Here is a 21604-nt window from a genome sequence, read left to right on the forward strand (position 1 = left end):
AAAAAAAAGAGTAAGGAAAAAAAAAATGTAGTGCTATTTAATTGCCTCTCCTCTTTAGTTAACAGAAAAACATGCTCTCCATTTCCAAGGCTTATTAAATTTATTGCTCTCAGAGTGGCTGGCCTTCCACACAACAGCCTGCAGCAGTCACAAAGGTTAATGCAAGCACTTCAAAAAGTACAGGATGGCCAGTTTCATCTGGATATAAGTTTATAAACAAAAAAAATCCAAGAAATAGCTCCAGGCTCTCAAGGAGCTACAAGTCTGCACTTGGCACACAGCAAGTTTATTATTGGTATTTCATTAACTACCTAGTTAATGAAGTTAGTAAATTCTCTTAAGGAGAATTCTACCTTCCATTTCTGCCACACAGGACCGAGTTTTAACTCTGTTATCTGAATTCACAAAGGAAAGCCTAAACCAGATTTTTGGTATAACAACAACCCAAAATAAACCAAAACTAGGTGGACACAACAGTAACATTTAAATAGATATTTCACATATTTCTGGTTTAGTTAATTTCCTTGTCAGTGAAGGAAAATCCAGATATTTCAAGCAGCTCTCATGTCAATATGGCAAACCTTCGAATCAATTCACTGAAAAAAACACCTCCAGAGATTTTGTTGACTGGCTGATTAACCTCTCTTGAAAGCCTACACCCATAAGCATCTCACGTGAAGGCATCAGAAAAGCTGAGTCAAGTTTCTGAGCCCAAATACCTCTTGAATGGTTGCACCAGACACCGACAGTGAAGAGGGATGGCCAACAAAGACCTACTCTTCCTGACTGCCGTGGCTGACTCCCCCACGGCACTCCACAGCGAGAGAGGGGACACACGATGGGTTGTGCCTGTTACGCCCTCCCGCTAGAAAAGACCAGGTAAGCAAGCAACCTACTACAATAAAGCCAACATCTCATTACCTCGCCGTGACACAGGGTTTACTACCGAGTGTACGTCGGTGAGTCCGAACACCAGCCAGGACCCTGGCCTAAAGTGCGCGCCTGAGACGAATAACGCCAATATTCATTAAAGAGCAATAAACGTTGCCTCTAAATACCAGCTGCTTGGGCGCAGGGCTGAGTCCGCCCTGGGTGACAATTTAGTTCATTCAAGCGTACCCTAAGCTCATGCATTTAGAAAAAAACAGCGACCCGGGTCACGGCTTTAGCAATCTAATAGCGGCCAAATGAGCGGGGCGGCCGCACGCTTCAGCGGAACCCTGCCGGTTTGTCTCCCTTTAAAAGCCAGACCCTGTCCGCGCCCACCGCCTCACTTGCCCCTTTCAGACCCCTCCCTCCCTGCCGGGGACACCGCCTCAGCCGCGGCGCTCTCGGTAAGATGTCCGACGGTCCGCCGGCGGCGCGGCGGGGGTCGTCCCACTCCTGTCAGGGGCACCTACCAGGTAATCCATGGACTGGCTAGCGCTGAGCGTCGCGCTGCCGAAAAGGTCTCCGAGGCCGCGGGTGCCCACCCGGCTGACAGCGGCGCTCGGCCACGGGGAGTCCTGCCGTCACGGGGAGCGGTGCTTCCTGCTGCCGCACAACCGGCCTTGGCGGCACGGGGAGCTCCGCCACTGCAGCAAGGTGCAAGACAGGGAGAGGTTCGGCCGCCGCCACCCCGAAGGCCAACGGAGGGTCCGGGGAGCGCCAGCACTGCCCCACCGGCACTGTCAGAGCCGCCCTCTACCGCCGCCGCCCGCACTTGACCGCGCCGCGCCGCAGCAGCCCTGCGCGCGCCGGGGGAGGGGCGGGGGAAGGGGGGGAGGGGCGCGCGGCAGCGGGGCGCGCGGCGGGTAGGAGGGCGGGGGCGGCCACAGCACAGCCAACGGGCGGCCCGGCGCTGCCAGAGGCCAGAAGCCCCGCCCCGCCCCGTGCGGCGTCGCCGTCAGCTGATTACACACGTGGGCCGCGAGTAGGACGCGGTTAAAGGCCCACGCGGCAGGCACAGGAGCCCTGGTGGCTGCTCGCCTGCCGCTCCCACCCGGGAAGTGCTACTGGGGCGTTCACCTAGGCCGGGGCGTCGCCTGGACAGGGGGATTCTCCTGTGGGCGGCGAGGTGAGGGTTGAAGCCACCTTGGCTGCGAGGGGAGGAGGAGTGGCGCAAACTTGTTGCAGGCTCCAGCTGCTGGCAGAGCAGGAGATGCTTCGCGCTGAGCCTGGTCCTTTGGAAGATCGAGCTTGTTACGCGCGGCTTAAGGCTTTGTAGGGAGCGATTTTGCCAAACCAGTCCATGTCGGTGTGGGTGCCTAGCAACAGGTTGGCAGGGACTGATGGGCCGTGCTGATGAAAAGAGGCTTCGCTCTCGGCCTGTCTCCAGCCCTCGGCAGTTTTGAAGTCGACGAAGACCTACATCGTGGGTGCCCCACCGTCGCACTGCAGCCAGCCCGCACCGAGCCGTAGTGGAGAGGCCGTGGTCTCGGAGTTGCCCGTGCTCGGTGCTGAGGGAGCAAGGGGCCTTGTCCCCCAGCGCAGAGAGCTGCCTGGTTTGCAAATACTCCTGGTGCCTAGAGACAGCAGTTCTATTGCAATGTCAGTAGCAACAAGCTTTAGTCGGGAGGAACCACATTCAGCAGAACCTCTGAGTAAAATTTATTGTTGAAAATCTGATGTAGGCAGATAAGTGTTTTTTATCCTATAACAAAATTCTCCTATCTATGAAAGAAGCGTTCAAGAAAGAAAGATGCCTGAGCAGAGCAGACATCTGACCCGTAGGCTTTCTATGCAAATTTGAGTTGCACATCTTACTGTAGACACAGAAGGAAAGTTTTCAATGTGACTATAGGATAAGAAATCTAGAAAGTCAATATTAAGTGAGACAATATTCTTCATGTATCTGAAAGAAGTCTTACAACCGCTGGCCCTTGTTCTCATGGGGGGCTTCTGCTTTCCTGACATCTGCTGGAAATATAACACAGTAGAGGGAGTAGTCCCAGAGATTTCTGGAGTGTGTGGAGGATAACTTCCTGACACCTGGTGAAAAAGTCTACTAGAGAAGGTAACTGCTGGACCTGCTGTTTGCAAAGAGAAGGGCTTGTGGGCAATGTAATGGTTGGAGGCTGTCTTTGAGCTCAGCAAGCACAAAATGCTCCAGTTCCCATTTGCTGGGGAAGTAAAGAGGGGGTCAGTAGAACTGCCATCTTAGACTTCTGGCAGGCAAACTTTGGCCTGTTTCAGACACTGGTCACCAGAGTCCCTTAGGAGGCAATCCTGAATGGCCAAGCAGTCCAGGACACTGGACATTCTTCAAAAGAGAAGATTTAAAGACATGGGAGCGGATTGTCCCCATGTGCCAAAAGACAACAGTGGGGAGGAAGGGTAACCTGGCTGAATAGAGAGGTTTGGTTGCTACTTAGGGAGAAAAGGAGAGTTTGTGATCATTGGAAGAAGGGGCAGTTGAGAGGACTACAAGATTGTCATGAGACTATGCAGGGAGAATATTAGAAGGGCTGAGACCCAAATGGAAATTAATCTGTCTTCAGCTGCGCAAAGGAACAGGAAATGCTTCTACAACTGTATTAGCAAGAAAAGGACTAAGGAGAATCTCTGTCCTTTGTTAGATGCAGGGGGGAACACTGGTCAAGGATGACGAAATACTGAGGTACTCAATACCTTCTTTGTCTCTGCCTTTAGTAGTAAAACCAGTTGTTCACTGGATACACAGTTCCCTGAGATGGAAGATAGGCATGGGAACCAGAATAAAGCCTCCACAATCCAAAAGGAAATTATTAGTGACCTGCTGCACTTAGATATACACAAGTCTATGGTGCCAGATGGCATACACCCAAGGGTACTGAGAGAGTGGTGGAAGTGCTCACTAAGCCACTTTCTATCATTTACCAGCAGTCCTGGCTAGCTGGAGAAGTCCCAGCTGACTGGAGATTGGCATATGACACCCATATACAAGAAAGGCTTGAAGGATGACCTGTGGAACTGCAGGCCTGTCATTCTGACCTCCATGCTGGAGAAGTTTATGGAGCAGATCATCTTGAGTGCCATTATGCGGCATGTGAAGGGCAATTGGGTGAACAGGCCCAGTCAACATAGGTTCATGAACGTGATCTCCTTCTGTGACAAGGTGACCTATTTAGTGGATGAGGGAAAGATGGTGGAATTTGTTTACCTGGATTTAGTAAAGCATTTGGCCCTGTCTCCTACAGCATCTCCTGAAGAAACCAGCTGCACATGATCTGGATGGGTAGATGCTTCACTAGGTAAAAAATTGGCTGGATAGCTAGGCTCAAAGGGTGGTGGTGAATGGAGTTAAGACTAGTTGGTCACTAGTGGTATTCCCCAGGGTTCCGTGTTGGGGATAGGCTTGTTTAATATCTTTATCAATGATCTGGATGAGGGGATTGAGAGCATCAAACTGTATGGGAGCATTGATCTGCTCAAAGGTAGGAAGGCTCTGCAGCGGGAGGTGAACAGGTTGGATCAATGGGCCATGGTCAGTTGTATGAGGTTTAACAAAGCCCCACTGCTGGGCCCTACACTTTGGTTATAACAACCCATGCAATGTTATAGGCTTGAGGCATGGTGGTTGGAAAGCACCCTTGAGAGAAAGACCTGGGAGTGCTGTTTGACAGGTGGCTGAATACAAGCTGACAGTGTGCTCAGGTGGCCGAGAAAGCCAGCAACATCCTGGCCTGTATCAGGAATAGTGTGGCCAGGAGGAGTAGGGAAGTTTATCATGCACTTGTGTATGACGCTGCTGTGGCTGCACCTTGAGTACTGTGTTCAGTTTTGGGGCCCTCACTACAAGAAAGAAACCAAGTTGCTGGAGCATTTCCAGAAAATAGCAATAAAACTGGTATTGGGCCTGGAGAAGCAGCTGGGGGAACTGAAATTGTTTGGTCTGGAGAAAAGGAGGCTGAGGGGAGACTTAATTGCTCTCTACAACTACCTGAAAGAAGGTTGTAATGTCATGAGTGTTGGTCTCTTCTCCCCAGTATCAAGTGGTAGAATTAGAGGAAATTGCCTCAAGTTTCACCAGGGCAGGTTTATATTGGATATTAGGAATTTGTCAGGCATTAGAATGAGCTGCCCAGTGAGATGGTGGTGTCACCATTGCTCTGTCACTGCCACACGTATTCCAAAAACAGTGTAGATGTGGTGCTTCAGGACGTGGTTTAAGGGCCATAGGTCAACAGTCTTAGAGGTCTTTCTCAACAGAAAAAAATCAAGGATTCTCTAATTAAAAACAAACAAAAACCCCACAAAGACAACAATAACAAACAAGCAAACAAAACCCCACTGTGTAATAAAAAGGATTGCAAAAGCAGGTAAGCAGTAAGAAGAAAGAAGTAAATGAGGATCCAAGAGCAAATAAATGGGAATGTATACTTGTAAACTGGGGTGGACAAAGGGCAATAGCAGTTACTGCTCTGATTTTTTTAATGAATTAAGGCCTGTTGTAAACAGGCTCAATTACAACATCCAGCTAGTGTCAGAGACTTCTGGTGCTTCCCTACCCCTATCTGCCAAAAAAAAAGGTAATTATTATCAGTGGGTAATTAATTTTCCTTGTGTATCCATTCCAGAAAAAAAAAAGGGGGGGGTGGGGAAACAACTTTCTTTGGGAATCAGTGTCAGATGCAGCAGCATTGCAGATTAATTTTTATTTAGGTGAGTGTAAATGAATTTGTTTACTTCAAATCATTAAGAAATAGTTTAGCATTTTAATAGCTAAAAGTTGGAAGGAGGCATACAGGCTTGGCTCTTCCTACTGTTCCGTATTCTACTGTTTTCCATATAGTTGTAGCTGTTGCTGGCAACTTTCTGCTGATCATAAGATGTCCTTTTGATTGTGGGAACTACAGGGCAAACAGAGGTGGCTAGACTGTACCTCTCAATAATGTAACAGAGGAGCTCCAAGATACATGGATTTAATTATTCTTCTGTCACTGTATGTTATTTTTAACGTTTTGCAGTGCTTTCCCCTTAACCTTTAAAATGCTTCGTGTCTTTGTTTAGCTGCAGTAATGCATCACTGTTGATACTTGCTGCCTCTCGATGTTTCTCTAAATGAAGGGTGACTGGAAGGAGAGCATCGAGAACAAGCAGAGATTTCAAAAATGTTTTCTGTAATAGTAATGGGGAAGGGCTGGGGATTATTTCTTCTAGAGCTGGTTGAGGGGAAAATAGACTCCATATGTTGAAAATTGATGCCGAGAGGATGCCATGATGGAAAAAGAAATGGTTGCCTTGCATTACAGCAAGGGAGATTTAGGTCTGGTGCTGGAAAATATTTTTAATGGGAAAGATAATCCATCACAGACCACAACAAAAAGTAGTAGAATTTCTGAGAGTGGTCATGAGTTACATAAGCATTTCTCAAGTGTGGTTTAGTTAGCCCTGACGTCTGGAGAAAAGGAACTAGAAGACCCTTGTGGTTTATATGAGTCTGATAGATCTGATTATGAAGATGCAATGTGTTTATGCATGCAGAGAAAAATATTTATTCTCAAGTGACCTCATTATACATGCAAGTTTCTTTCTAGCTTATAAACAAGTCCTCATGAGCTGAACAGAACCTCACTTAACAAAATCAGAAAAAAATGTCATGTGTACACTGCAAATTCCACAGACGTGATAGAGGGCAAAAACAAGCCTAAGCTTTCATATTAGTCATTCTGCTCATTGTAAACACACATTGGCCATTGTCTAGCCTTATGGTGCACTCATTTCATGACATAAAGTGAAGATTGACTTTCAACAACAATGTAAGTGGAAGTCCTAAAACACATGTCTTCTATCCTAGATAGCAGTCATCATGTTGCTTAAATTTCTCTTGCAAATCATACAGGGTTTCTTTCATCTGAAAAGTTCCTTTTTATACTGGGCTATATACGTAAAGCAATGTTAGTTATCTTCGTAAATAAGCTTGCCAGCAGGAACTAACATGTCAGAATGGAAGGGAAGAGTTCAAACTATTTTAATAGGGCAAAATGTCATGTGGTGGCTATTAGGTAATAACTGGCTCAAAAATGTTAAGTGAGCTTGTAGCAGTTTGGGCTGGGTGCCCTCTGCTGTGTTCGTACAAGGGGTGCTTCCTGTGTTTGGAAGCCCAGTCTGGTGGGCAGACACGGGAAGCCAGATATTTCATCCCCTAATACCCTGCACCACTATAAGATCTCAACGCAGGGTCTGGCACTTTCTCTTTCTTCCCTTGCCATCACCTGGTAACTTGGTAGAGATGTCTCCCGGCTTTGGGCCTGGCTAGGTCCAAGGCCAGGGGGATGGGCAGTCTCAGACCTGGCCAGCTGAGACTAGCTGTAATGGGTTGGGGCAGATCCCCTCCCCACCACAGGCAGAAATAACGACTCAGACAAACGGATTGCAAAAGTGATGGAAGGTTTAAATAGGAAAACAACAATAAACAACAATGAAAGTTCTACAGAGACCCACAAGCACCATGATAAAGAGAGAGATCCCAGAACATACCCAAGAACATCCCATCCCCACCTGGGGGTACACCCAACCCCCCCCCCCCCCAGGGCTCTGTCCTCCCCCCCAGCCCAGCCTTGGGCCTGGGCAGGCCCAAGGGAGGCGGCTCACGCCATGTTACCTAGGCAGCCGCAGGGGACGAAAGAGGAAGTGAAGACCCCGCATGGCCTTTTTATAGGGGAGCAGGGCATTATGGGAATGGAATACCTGGACCCTGTGACCACCCCCTGGGATGGGCCCACCCCTTGGGACCTCCCAGGTGTGGCCTGCAGTGCCATCTGGGCCAGCACCCAGCCTAAACCACCACACTAGCCTAGCAGTGGAGCGGGGGGCGGGGAAGAAGGAGCCCTGGTGGTCTTGGGTGTACCCTCAGGTGGGGATGGGATATTTCTGGTTGTGCTTTTGGGATTTCTTTTGTCACTGTGCTTCTGGCTCTCTGTAAACATTCACCGCTTCTCATTTAAAATTTCCACCACTTTTGCAATCCGTTTGTCTGATGAGTCATTATTTTTGCCCATGGTGGGGAGGGGGTAAGCCTCAGCCCATCACAGAGCTTCTTCACAGAAGTGCAAGTGTATCTTTAGTTAAAGTCTGTTGCAATTTAATTTATTTTTTTCCCTGTAAAATTTTATGAAAAATAATCAGTCTTGGACTCAGGCTTTGACCCAGAGAAGTCCTGAGCAGAGCATTTCATCACCTGTTGTTAACCTTACATCATTTTAATGAGTTTGAACAACTTAGAATACAATAAACAACGTTGGAAGAGACCTTCAAGATCATCGTGTCCAACCTATCACCCAACACCACCTAATCAACTAAACCATGGCACCAAGCACCCTATCAAGTCTCCTCCTGAACACCTCCAACGATGGTGACTCCACCACCTCCTCGGGCAGCCCATTCCAATGGCAAATCACTCTGTAGAACTTCCTCTTAACCTCCAGCCTGAACCTCCCCTGGTGCAGCTTGAGACTGTGTCCTCTTGTTCTGGTGCTGGTTGCCTGGGAGAAGAGACCAACCTCTGCCTCACTACAACCTCCCTTAAGGTAGTTGTAGACAGCAATAAGGTCACCCCTGAGTCTTCTTTTCTCCAGGCTAAGACACCCCAGATCCCTCAGTCTCTCCTCATAGGGCTTGTGTTCCAAACCCCTCACCAGCTTTGTTGGCCTTCTCTGGACATGTTCCAGCAAGTCAACCTCCTTCCTAAACTGAGGGGACCAGAACTGGACACAGGACTCAAAGTGTGGCCTAACCAGTGCTGAGTACAGGGGCAGAATGACCTCCCTGCTCCTGCTGGCCACACTATTCCCGGTACAGGCCAGGATGCCATTGGCTCTCCTGGCCGCCTGGGTACACTGCAGGCTCCTGATCAGCCTACCATCAACCAGCACCCCCAGGTCCCTCTCTGCCTGGCTGCTCTCCAGCCACTCTGACCCCAGCCTGTAGCTCTGCATGGGGTTGTTGTGGCCGATGTGCAGAACCCAGCACTTGGATGTGTTCAATCTCATGCCGCTGGACTCTGCCCATCTGTCCAGCCTGTCGAGGTCCCTCTGCAGAGCCTCTCTGCCCTCCAGCAGATCAACTCCTGCCCCCAGCTTGGTGTTGTCAGCAAATTTACTGATGATGGACTCAATGCCCTCATCCAGATCATCAATAAAGATGTTAAAGAGCATGGGACCCAGTACTGATCCCTGGGGCACACCTATAGTGACTGGCTGCCAGCTGGATGTGGCACCATTCACCACCACTCTCTGGGCTCAGCCTTCCAGCCAGTTCCTAACCCATCGCAGTGTGCTCCCATCCAAGCCATGGGCTGACAGCTTGGCCAGCAGTTTGCTGTGGGGGACAGTGTCAAAGGCCTTGCTGAAGTCCAGGTAGACTACATCCACAGGCCTCCCCACATCCACCAGGTTGGTCGTCTGATCATAGAAGGAGATCAGGTTGGTCAGGCAGGACCTGCCCTTCCTAAATCCATGCTGGCTGGGTCTGATCCCTTGGTCATCCTGTAAGTGCTGTGTGATTGCAGTCAAGATGACCTGTTCCATAATCTTGCCTGGCACTGTGGTCAGGCTGACAGGCCTGGAATTCCCTGGCTCATCCAACCAGCCCTTCTTGTGGATGGGTACCATGCTGGCCAGCTTGCAGTCATTAGGGACCTCTCCAGTGTGCCAGGACTGCTGAAAAATGATGGAGAGCGGCCTGGCCAGCTCATCTCCATTTAAGCTGCCATTTATGCTATGCTTGCCACCTGCTAAAGTCAGGATTTCACTGCATGAGCAATCAACAAACTCTGAAGGTGGAATTGACATAATATTTATTAGTTCTTTAGGAAATACTAGCAACACAGGAATTTCAGATGTAAATACCAATGAATATGCCTATTTCCAAACATATCCAAATGAAATTGTGGAAGGGTGTTTGGAATTGTATACTCAACCATAAGATGCAAATTGTCCAGCATTTTCTTGGAAAACAACCTGAGGGACAGATGTATTTTAGTATACTTTAGTCATACCACTTTAACTCTCATTAGTTGAATCTATTTTGCTGAAGATAATACAGGTACAGAGGTCCTGCAGAAAGCAGTGATATTAATACAGTAGCAGTACTTAGAAACAGTATGGAGTGTTCCCAAATCATCAGTTGAAGACTGGATGTGTTATAAAAGGTGCCCTAAAGCACAGACATGGCAGTTTCAGTCACTGAGACAATTAAAATGACTTTGCCACATCCGAGTAATTTCATTGGTTAAGGGAACAAAGTTCATGGTGTGTTTGTTCTCCTCTTGCTCCCACCAGTGCTGCCCAATTGCCTTAATATTTAATAGCCATAGATGAAACCGACTTGTTTACTAGCAAGACAGTAGTTGTACTAATCTTCAGTTATAATTAAAGCTGAGAATCAGAAAGTGCTGAGACAACCTTGTTGCATGTCAACATTAGTGTTCAGTGGTATAATGTTACAAAGGGCATACACAAGCTTGCACCTTGGCAAGTCAAGCAGCAGGAAAGCAAAACATGTAGCTTCATGTTAACGCCATATACTTGCTCTGGAATAATCTGTAGGGGAAAAGCTTCACATAAAAATGTTACTTACATAGTAATGTGAATGTTCCCAAATGCTGCAGAATCCGTCTTTGGCTTGGCTAGAAATTTAGTGTTCAATGTCTTAAAAGATGCAAATTGTGGTTAGTTCAGAAAACCCCCAAATGTTGTGATAAAACAGACCCTGACTTCACTGGCACAACAGACAAGAAGCTGGAGATAAGAAGTGAGGAGTTGAGAAGAAGGAGTGGAGATGAGAAGTGAGGAGTTCTGATGATCATCAGCTGGAAAACTGATTTTAAAAATATTCTGTTCAGTCTGACAATAAGTCCATGTGGCCAACTGTGAAGGGCATGGAAATGGAAAACTAACTAGACATAGAAATAAAATAATAGGTTTTTCATAAGGAGGGTTATATTAAACAGAGGCAAAGAGCTGTTGTGTTTGCAGCTCTAATTCCAAGAAGTGACTTGGAATCTTCTGTTAAACAATCTCATGTAACTCTTACTGTGGAAAAAGAAGCTGCTCCAAGTAAATAAAACTTGAAAAAATCTGCAGCTCTTTATCTGATATATTGACAAATGTCGACATGTAGAGATATTACAGGCAATGGTGAGTGATTGCTGTGGGAGAAGCAAGACCATGCAGTCAAAAATCTCCTCTTCCTCTTTGTGCTTTAATGATGCCTTCTGGCATTATAATCACAATGTGCAGTAAGGTTTTTTCCTACAGGAGAATACATGGATATGAAAGCAAGCAAGCAGATTTTTTAAGGGATTTTTTACCTGTTCTCTTACTTCCTGAAATACTTGGCTGTCCTTTAGGTAACCTTACTGGCAAAGTATCAACGAGCCATCTAAAAGTAAAGATTAATGGATAGAAAAGGTCAGAAGTAGAAAACAGCTGATACAAATTAAGTATAATTTTAGTTAATATTTTAAACCTATGGGATGTGAATAAAGTAATATGACATTTTATTTTAAATTAACTTTTTGCTCTTCTCTATGCACCAAAAATGTTACTGTTGGTAAAGTAATGCGAAAAGATTTGCATGAAGAAATGTTAATAGATAGTCAACAGATTAGATTACCAAGCAGACTGGAAATTACACATTTTTTCATTCCTGTCACCCCAGCCCAAGCTAGTGATGCTGCAGGCTCATTCTCTTGTTTCACAGCTCTTCAATGGAAGGTAACTGAACAGTGCTACAGCAATAAAAAGAATAGTTAAGAGACCACGTTCGAGTTATTAGTAGAGCCCACAGCCTAAATGATCACAGATAGAGAATCTCCTTTGGTATCAGGGATTGTGTGTTTAAGAAACCGGAATTTTACAAATCTAGGGCTAACAGCCCTAGATTTAGAGCTTTAGAGTTTCTCCTGATACACACTTAAAGCATTTGACTTTGCCTGATTTCATTTCTAGTGAAATGTAGAAAATAGTGTTTTCCTATGTCAAGGTCTTCTGAAGGGTTTCTTGTGTCATGTTCTCTCTCACCTTGCCCTGGTTATGATCTGGTTTAACTCTGTACTGCTTGGAGCACTGTCAAAATACTTTAAAGAGACTGATTGTACCTCATGTCCCTTCATGATAGGCAAACAGTAAGACATCTAGTCCCATTCCATATAATGTCTGGGATGGTATGAACTTTTGGACTCTTGCAACTGCAGTCACAAAATCTGTAATCCTTTATGAGGAATACAGTTCTGATTAAAGTTTGTAATACACTTGTTTCTAGTATGAGTAGTTTTTATAGAGTATTCAAATGTTCATTTCTCATGTTCAGATTGTTTTGCCTTTTACTGAATAAACAAAAAGAAACAATACAGTTATATTATGGTCTCTAGTGTTAACATGTAAATACTTGTTTCAGTCTGAACCGTTTGTTTTTGTTTTGATCACATGATGGGAACTCTGGCCACTTATGTTCTGAATTTATCCCTGAAAACATTCAAGAGACAATATTCTGTATTTCAGACTATAAAGTGGAGTGGGGTTTGGACCTAGTTCTTAAAGCCCTCCACCTTCCCATTTGTTCTTAAAAAATTATTCATGTTTTCAGAATTTTTCAAATCATAGCCTTGTGGAAATGTGAAAAAATACCCTCTGTTTGATGTGTTTGGAGATTAACAATGCCCATCCTATAGGTGTCCTTGCAAATGAGAGGAAGGATTGTGCTTCACGTAGAGCTGTGCAGAGACCTGAAACAGGGGTTTGCCTTGCCAGCATCTGTTCTCTCCACTCTAAAAGAGCAAGATCCATGTATGAATTGGTGAGAAGGAAGTCTTGAAGCAAACAGAAGAAACAATAATTCTGAAGCAAAAGAAACTTGCTTTTGATTTTTATTTCATGCTTATATGCAACATCTTAGATAATTTATCTTTGTGTGTTCTTCAACAGTCATGTCTTCTTGAGAAGTCAGTGTGACTGCAGAACTTCGTCTGTAGTCTAAGTGTAGCATATCTTAATAATATGCTCAGCAAACCATTGCATGTATCAGTGGAAATTACCATTTCCTCTGTCACTGGAATTAATGAACACCAGATACAAAGTCTGAGTGGTTGAGTTTTTTCTACATTTCAATTTTTTTTCTGTATCTTAAATGAAAAGCAAAATGCCTTTTACCAAAAAAAGGATAAAGCAAATGCTCAAAATGTCTAAGAAATATATTTTGGGGGGGTGTGGATATACTTCTATGGCAGAAATAAAGCAAGGGTTTAGCCACATCTGTGTAGTACACAAAGAAGAGAAAGGACAAACTAACACATGCCATAGAGTTTGAACTCCAGTTTCCAGATCACACAAAAGTAATTCTTTTACTTATGCTAGTTAATTAAAACTATACAGGCATGCAAACGTGAGTTATAATTAAACCTGCCTTCTGCTGTGCAGCATATCCTTAGGAACTCTTGTTTCTTTAAAGCATGTCCTAACATCCTACTGACAAAAGTGTGCTTAAATGCTTTGCTGCACATTCCTGATGAATTTGTGTGAATGAGTATGTAACTAATGATAAGGCTGAAGTATAGATACTAATGCCTCAGTAAATCATAATAAACCTCTCCAGTCCCGAACGAGAATACTGTGACAGTCAGACATATTTACCAAAAGGATTGTGATTTAGCTACCTGGAATATGGAAAAGAATATATCAACTGCAGATAATTTTAAAGAATTCACAGCTAGTGGGAATATGGGCCAGTATACTAATTCGTGAATAAAAATAATAGCTATAGAAAGGAAGGAGGTAGCGTGAAGTGAAACCAAGGAGGTATTTAGGAAGACTTAGAAAACAATCATATCTCTCCAAAGAGTTTGTTTAAATTATGACTGTTCCTGAGACATTTTGGGATGTTTTTGTGGCTAAAGTTCTATATATCTGAGGTAATAGACGTTCAAAGCAGTGATTCATAGATTGATAAAATGGTTTGGATTGGAAAAGACTTTAAAGATCATCTTATTTCAACCCACTCTGTCCTGGTCAGGGACACCTTCCACTAGACCAGATTTCTCAAGGTCTCATCCAGCTTAGCCTTGAACAGCTCCAGGGAGGTGGCATCCACAACATCCCTGGGCAACTTGTTCCAGTGTAAAGAATTTCTTCCTGATATCCAGTCTAAATCTGCCCTCCTCAAGCTTAGATCCATTCCCTCTCATCCTATCGCTACAAACCATCTTAAAAATCCCTTTCTGGCTTTCTTGTAGGCCCCCTTCAGATATTGGAAGGCCACTATAAGGTCTCATAGCCCCAGCTCTTGCAGCTGGTCCCCATACGGGAGGTGCTCCAGCCCTTTGATCATCTTTGTGGCCTTCCTCTGGATCCGCTCCAGCAGTTCAATGTCCTTCCTGGGGGCACCAGAACTGGATGCAGTACTCCAAGTGGGGTCTTAAGAGAGCAGAGCAGGGAGGGAGAATCACTTCACTCATCCTGCTGGTCACACTTCTCTTGATGCAGCCCAGGATGTGGTTGGCATTCTGGGCTGCAAGCATACATTGCCTACTCGTGTTGAGTTTTTCTTCAACTGACACCCCCAAGTCCTCCTCAAGACTGCTCTGGACTCCTGGCCCAGCCTATATTTGTGCTTGAGATTGCCTTGACCGAAGTGCAGGACTTGGCTTTGTTGAACTTCATGAGGCTGGCATGTGCCCACCTGTGTCCAAGTCTCCCTGGATGACATCCTTTCCCTCCAGCATGTCAATCACACCACACAGCTTGGTGTTACCTGCAGACTTGCTGAGGGTGCACTGAATCCCACTGTCCATATTACTGGCAAAGATTTTAAACAACACTGGTCCTAGTACCAACCATGAGGGTTGCTAGTTGTCACTGGTCTCCATTTGGACATTGAGCTGTTGACCACAACTCTTTGAGTGCACCCACTGAGCCAATTCCTTATCCAGCAAGTGGTCTACACCAAACAAATTCTGACAAATCAACTTCATCTCCCCTACTAGGACAGCAGATGTATTTTTAAGCTGAAAATAGAAGCAAATACTGCCACACTAGAATATACATCTGGAAGAAAGAGAACAAATGTACATAACAAAATGGTGCTTCTTTTTCATCTCCAATAATCTCTCTATACTGGAGCTATTTATTACATGATTTGCATTTTTCAATCACTCATCCATCTCCTTGGTTTCGCAAAGCAACTTGCATACACAAATCTGAATTGATCTGACTGTAGCAATAGTGTGAGCTAAATGTAGTCCAAATGTTTTGGAAGCACTACCCTCTAGGTTTGGGAGCCTCTGCTTCTATGCATCCACTTCCACCTTTCCTGAACTGCTCTTGGAAGGTTACCATGTGGAATATAACACTGGAGGTATTTGAGAGTGATTATATTGCTTTCTCCATAAAGTTGGTTTGTTGGCTGCTGGCTACTCTACAAATGCTGTAATACATAGAAAGTTATTTCAGTACTGGTCCCACTTACGTGGGGAAGCATTATGTTGAAACAGATTTAACTGTTGTCTAAGGTTGTGATGAGTAACTAAGATTGAAGGCAGCAGGCTGCTACACAGCATAATAAGCCTTATGTTTATTCAAAAAATGCTTATGTATGTGCTTTGATTACCATTAAGCTCAAAAGACCATAGTTCAAATGTTTATAGAAGCAGAATATGAAGTAGGTTCTTCCTAATTTTAAGTTTTTTTCTTAGTTCCACTTCCTCTTGGAAATTGACAGGTTAGATTGTTTTATATCACAGATTTTTAAGAAAATGTTCTTATAATGTGAAAATAAGAAAGGATCCCTGTGCAAAATGGATCTTTTCCTACAGACAATGGTTGCCCATTCTGAAATCAGATGCAGAAAGCTCCTTTAAAGCATAAATAATATTTACATCCAGTATTTCCATCTTCAGCATAATTCTTATGCAATAATGAGAACATCTATTTGAAAGACTGGAACCTTTCATCTCCAGAAAAACAGGGAAGTTTATACCCCTCTTTACAAAGATTTCAGGTATTGGATTAAAAATCCCAGTTCATGCTTCAAGTAAAAACACTGCTTTCAGTAGGAGCAAGACAGTGGATTTTATTCTGTGGTTTTCTTGGTAATTGAACTGTATTTTCCATAGGTCTCATGTACTCATTTTTGCAGCTAGGCAGTCTTAAAAGAAAAATATGATTCTTGAATTCCTGGCTGTCTGGAATTTGAATACTCTGAGGGCTTTGAGCCATAATGTTCATGTGTGTGCACTTTGGTAGTGTATACCTCATCCATAACCTAAAAAGAAAATCTAAACCAGCAAGTGAAGTAGCTTAGATGTGTTGGTCCAACCTAAACTAAACTGAAAAAGGAAATGAGGTGATAAAATTACATGTTGCATAGCTATCAAATTGATCAAAAGATGTATTTTGCACTTTGAAGCTGACCATGTAGCCTGCATGTTTTTAGAATACATAGTTTATCTTTGAACTTTGGCTAAATTACCATGACAAGATCTGACACTGTTACTCTCTGCATGGAAGATTTTTTAATGAGAGACAACAAATCTGTTGGGAGATGAGCAGCTGATCATGAAAAACCATCACTCTCACCACTCTCTTTATTGTATCTTGTTCCCTACCCATCAGATCCTTATAGTAATACTGTTCCAGAATGACTGGAAAACCACAGTCCAAGAGTGAGAACAGATTGTAACAGCATACAGTGGGGCTTCTGTATACTTTAAGCATTGTAAAATAGCAATGGATCAGTATTGGAAGAAAGTGATATAACATAAGGGGATTCTGTTTATTTAAATCCATTGACTTACAGAATTCCATTGGAATACAATTAATGCTTTAGCTCTCAGGCCAGAGCAGACACCTACAGGGAGTCAGAGACAGGATTTTATGAAGTCTTAAAAGGTAAAGAGTGATCAGTAATAAGTGGAGTATTAAGTTCTGCTATGGTGAAGAAGAGAATTGGTAGGCATCAGCAAGCCTGTTTGAGGTTTTTTTTTCTGTAGAACTGGTAGACATCAGGGAAAGAGGAACTTGGAGTTTGTTTAGGGGGTTTCATTGGGAAGGATGACTGGAAAAATCAGGTCTGTGGAAATGAGTGGGATGGAGAAGGAAGGAGAAGCATATAAATTGTCCTGGGGCCTTGGGGAATCTCTCCATGTACTTGTTAGCCCTCAGGGGAACCTGCAGGACACACCCTTCTGCCTCCCACACTTCCCAGTAAATTCTCCTCCTCTCACAGTCCACTCCCATTTTGAAACTTAGAGGTCTGTTCTTTCCTTTGATTCCTCACAATGAATGGCTGCTAGTTTCCACCCTCCCCAGAGGAAGCATTCATCTGACTCTGCATGGATGGGACAGGGAAGTGACAGGTGAAAATAAGCAGGCAGCTTATTTCCAGGTCTTGCACTAACAGCTGACACTTCACACACTCAAGCCTTACCCCAACAAGATCTTACACAACAGGCAGAAAGGTCACATATGTTGTTGTTTACTTTGTCTGTGTCTGAAGTTAGAGTTGCCTATTGGCACTGATACTGGAGAGAAAAACCTTCTACAGATTACATCTGATTTCAATAAGTAAAAATTCAATAGTTTGATAACAAGGCCCTTTTTACCTTGGATGTTTGGAGGAAGGTTAGAGAAGCCTTTACTGCCATTACTGCTTTTTGCAGTTATTTGGATGCTGGTTGTATTTGTACAGCAGTTTTGAGATGTGTCCATTGGCAGCTAGAACATATAACAATATATATGTTGTTTATATTGTTCTTTATTGCTTCCTGCAGAATAACATTTTTGAGACCTATATCTCCTCCCCCTCCATGGCAAAATAATAGCTAGGGTTAAAATGAATAGAATAGAATAGAATAGAATAGAATAGAATAGAATAGAATAGAATAGAATAGAATAGAACAGAACATAATAGCATTAACCACATGGGAAACACCTTTGAGATCAGCGAGTCCAATCTATCATCCAACACTATCTAATCAACTAAACCATGGCACCAAGCCTAAACACCTGCAGTGATGGTGACTCCACCACCTCCCTGGGCAGCCCATTCCAATGGCCAATCACTCTTTCTATGAAGAACTTCTTCCTAACATCCAGCCTAAACCTCCCCTGGTGCAGCTTGAGACTATGTCCTCTTGTTCTGGTGCTGGTTGCCTGGGAGAAGAAACCAGCCCCCACCTGGCTACAATTCCCCTTCAGGGAGTTGTAGACAGCAATTAGGTCTCCCCTGAGCCTCCTCTTCTCCAGGCTAAGCAACCCCAGCTCCCTCAGCCTCTCCTCGTAGGGCTTGTGCTTGAGACCTCTCACCAACTTTGTTGCCCTTCTCTGGACACATTCCAGCAAGTCAACATCTTTCCTAAACTGAGGGGCCCAAAACTGGACACAGGACTCAAGGTGTGGCCTAACTAGGGCAGAGTACAGGGGCAGAATGACCTCCCTGCTCCTGCTGGCCACACTGTTCCTGATACAAGCCAAGATGCCACTGGCCTTCTTGGATGCCTGGGCACACTGCTGGCTCATGTTCATCCTACTATCAACCAGTACAGTATCACAGTCTCACAGTATAACCAAGGTTGGAAGAGACCCCAAGGATCATCAAGTCCAACCTGTCCCAACAGACCTCACAACTAGACCATGGCACCAAGTGCCACGTCCAATCTCCCCTTGAACACCTCCAGGGACGGTGACTCCACCACCTCCCTGGGCAGCACATCCCAGTGACAAACGACTCGCTCGGTGAAGAACTTTCTCCTCACCTCGAGTCTAAACCTCCCCTGGCACAGCTTGAGACTGTGTCCCCTTGTTCTGGTGCTGGTTGCCTGGGACAAGGGGCAGTGGGCAGAAACTGGAAACCAGGAGGTTACATCTGAGGAGGACGATCTTTGGTGTGAGGGTGCTGGAGGCCTGGAGCAGGCTGCCCAGAGAGGTTGTGGAGTCTCCTTGTCTGGAAAGATTCAAAACCCCCTTGGCCATTGTGCTGCTGGGCAAGGTGCTGGGGGTGCTGCTGGAGCAGGGGGGGTGGACTGGATGATCTCCAGAGCTCCCTTCCATGCTGGGAGAAACCAGCCAAGTAAGTTGCTGTGTTTTGACAAAAAGTGAGGAGTTTTCCCTGTGATGTTCCCAAGCCAGAGCTGTTGGGCTGCCTCGGTCCCTCTCTGCCTGGCCACTTTCCAGCCACTCTGACCCCAGCCTGTAGCACTGCATGGGGTTGTTGTGGCCAATATGTAGGACCTGGCACTTGGGTGTGTTAAATCTCATGCCATTGGACTTCGCTCATCTGCCCAGCCTGTCAAGGTCCCTCTGCAGAGTTCTTCTACCCTCTAACAGATCAACACCTGCCCCCACCTTGGTGTCACCTGCAAACTTACTAATGGTGGAGTCAATCCCCTCATCCAGATCATCAGTAAAGGTAAAGAACAGGATAGGGCTCAACTCTCATGGTGAAGAACTTCCTCCTCACCTCCAGCCTGAATCTCCCCACCTCCAGCTTCATTCCATTTTCCCTAGTCCTATCACTACCTGATATCCTGAGAAGTCCCTCCCCAGCCTTCTTGTAGGCCCCCTTCAGATACTGGAAGGCCACCATTAGGTCAGCTCAGAGCCGTCTCTTCTCCAGCCCCAACTCCTTCAGTCTGTCCTCACAGGAGAGGTGCTCCAGCCCTCTGATCATCCTTGTGGCCCTTTTCTTGACACCTTCCAGCACCTCCAGATCCCTCTTGTAATAGGGGCACCAGAACTGGATGCAGTACTGCAGGTGGGGTCTCACCAGAGCGGAGTAGAGGGGGAGAATCACCTCCCTTGACCTGCTGGCCACACTTCTCTTGATGCAGCCCAGGATCTGATTTGCTTTCCAGGCTGCAAGTGCACATTGAGAGCTCATGTTGAGCTTTTCATCCACCAGCACCCCCAAGTCTCTCTCCTCAGGGCTGCTTTCCAGCCGGTCCCTGCCCAGCCTGTATTTGTGCCTGGGATCGCCTCGACCCAGATGCAGGACCCTGCACTTGGTCTTGTTGAACCTCATGAGGTTGGCTTGTGCCCTCCTCTCCAGCCTGCCAAGGTCCCTCTGGATGGCATCCAGGAAAAGACTCCCTCCTGACAGACTTTCTGCAGTAGGTCTGCAGCATTAAATATTAATTAAGACTTGCAAAGACTCAGGAATGAGACTAATTCTGTATATTTATAGCAAAATTTAATTACTAAGAATATGTATTGGGTTGAACTGAGCTGGAGTTAATTCTCCTGACAGCATCTTTCTGTGCTGTGGTTTTTTTGCAGCAGTAGTTGCTAACACAGCAGTGTTTTGGCTACTGCTGAATCCAGTATCCAGGCTGTGTCCTTTCAACATTTCCCTGTCCCAAGGGTACATTGAGGGGTGGGTAAAATCTCGGGAGTGGACATGGCTGAGCCAGCTGACTCAGACTGGCCAAAGAGCTATTCCACACCATATGATGTCAGCTCAGGTATAAGAATGAAGTGAAAGAAGGAAGTGTGGGGATTCGTCCATGGCGTTTATCCTCCCAAGGAACCACCAAGCTTAGAGAGCCCTGCTTCCCAAGACCATCATCCTGCTGATGGGCAGTGGAGACTAACATCTCTCTCTCTGCTTTTTTTGCTTCCGTGCAGTCTATTGCTGTTTGCTTATTAGTGTTATTAAAATTGCTCCTACCCTATTCCTGCCTTCTGTTATATTTGCTTTCCCTTCTTCCCCTGTTCACTTAAGAGGGGCAGTGACAGAGTGGCGTTGGTGGGCATCTGGCCTCCAGGCCAGAGCCAAACCACCACAGAATAGGAAAAATGCTAATTTCTTTTCTATTCTCCTTATTTTATACAAACCATAAATTACCAGCTACTCTTCCATATTATTATTTATAGGAAACTGCAACTATATAGTTAAGAAAGAAAATCATGATGTTTATGCCAACTGTGCCTGCAGTAATCCTGTATAAAACACATTTCTTTGTTGTACACTCTTCCGATTGTGGTCACACTCTGTCTTAGCAAAATTTCCCTGCAAAAAATACAGTACTTTAGCTGTGGTACTTAATTACACACACTTAGCTGTCCTTCTGTTTTGCTGTTCTGTTTTTCCTTCCTAGTGAAATGAAAAAAGTGTTTTCTTAACACTTGTTCTCAATGATATTTTACTATATCAAGACTTACCCTTACATATAAATATCTAAGATTTTCATGAAGGCAATTAAAATCACAGAACTAGATTTTTCAATGAACTTTTGTTATCTTAGTCAGGTCTTGTATCATATAATACAAATATCTTTAGGCGATGGAGAGGAGTGTCAGAATCTTTGTCTAGGAGTTTATGCTGCAGGAAGCACCCTCATTGCCTGCAGAAGTGTACTATAGGAGTTTTGTCTTCAATTCCCAGCCAGCTCTTCTGACTCTCCTGCATGTTATCCAGCAAAGCATCAGGATAATCTGAAAAGTTACAAGAAGAAAGGAAGCTGGTTTTCACATATATTCTTTACAGAGACTACAGTCTGGAAGAGCAGAACATTTTTGACCATTTGATCAGAAGGTATAAGCAGAGTTCTGTCAATGTTAACTTTGCATAAAACCCTGATCTCCTATAAATTCTTATTGGCTAGTAAGGTGTAGTTAGGGATTTTCTAGCACTTACAGTCTGCTTTATGAAT

General features: G+C 44.9%; 1 protein-coding gene across 2 annotated transcripts in view; it reads right to left on the reverse strand.

Moving 5' to 3' along the window:
* The window catches only part of ARL15 (ADP ribosylation factor like GTPase 15), a 260425-nt gene extending 258674 nt beyond the window's left edge, over positions 1 to 1751 (reverse strand). For both annotated transcript variants that reach the window (XM_054178803.1, XM_054178802.1), the window contains exon 1: positions 1401 to 1751. In XM_054178803.1, coding sequence (XP_054034778.1) covers positions 1401 to 1412 — 12 coding nt within the window. In that variant the 5' untranslated portion in view covers positions 1413 to 1751. The remainder of the gene's footprint in view (positions 1 to 1400) is intronic.
* Between the last annotated feature and the right edge of the window lie 19853 nt (positions 1752 to 21604).

Source organism: Dryobates pubescens, chromosome Z, assembly GCF_014839835.1.
Source record: "Dryobates pubescens isolate bDryPub1 chromosome Z, bDryPub1.pri, whole genome shotgun sequence".
Classification (NCBI taxonomy): Eukaryota; Metazoa; Chordata; class Aves; order Piciformes; family Picidae; genus Dryobates; species Dryobates pubescens.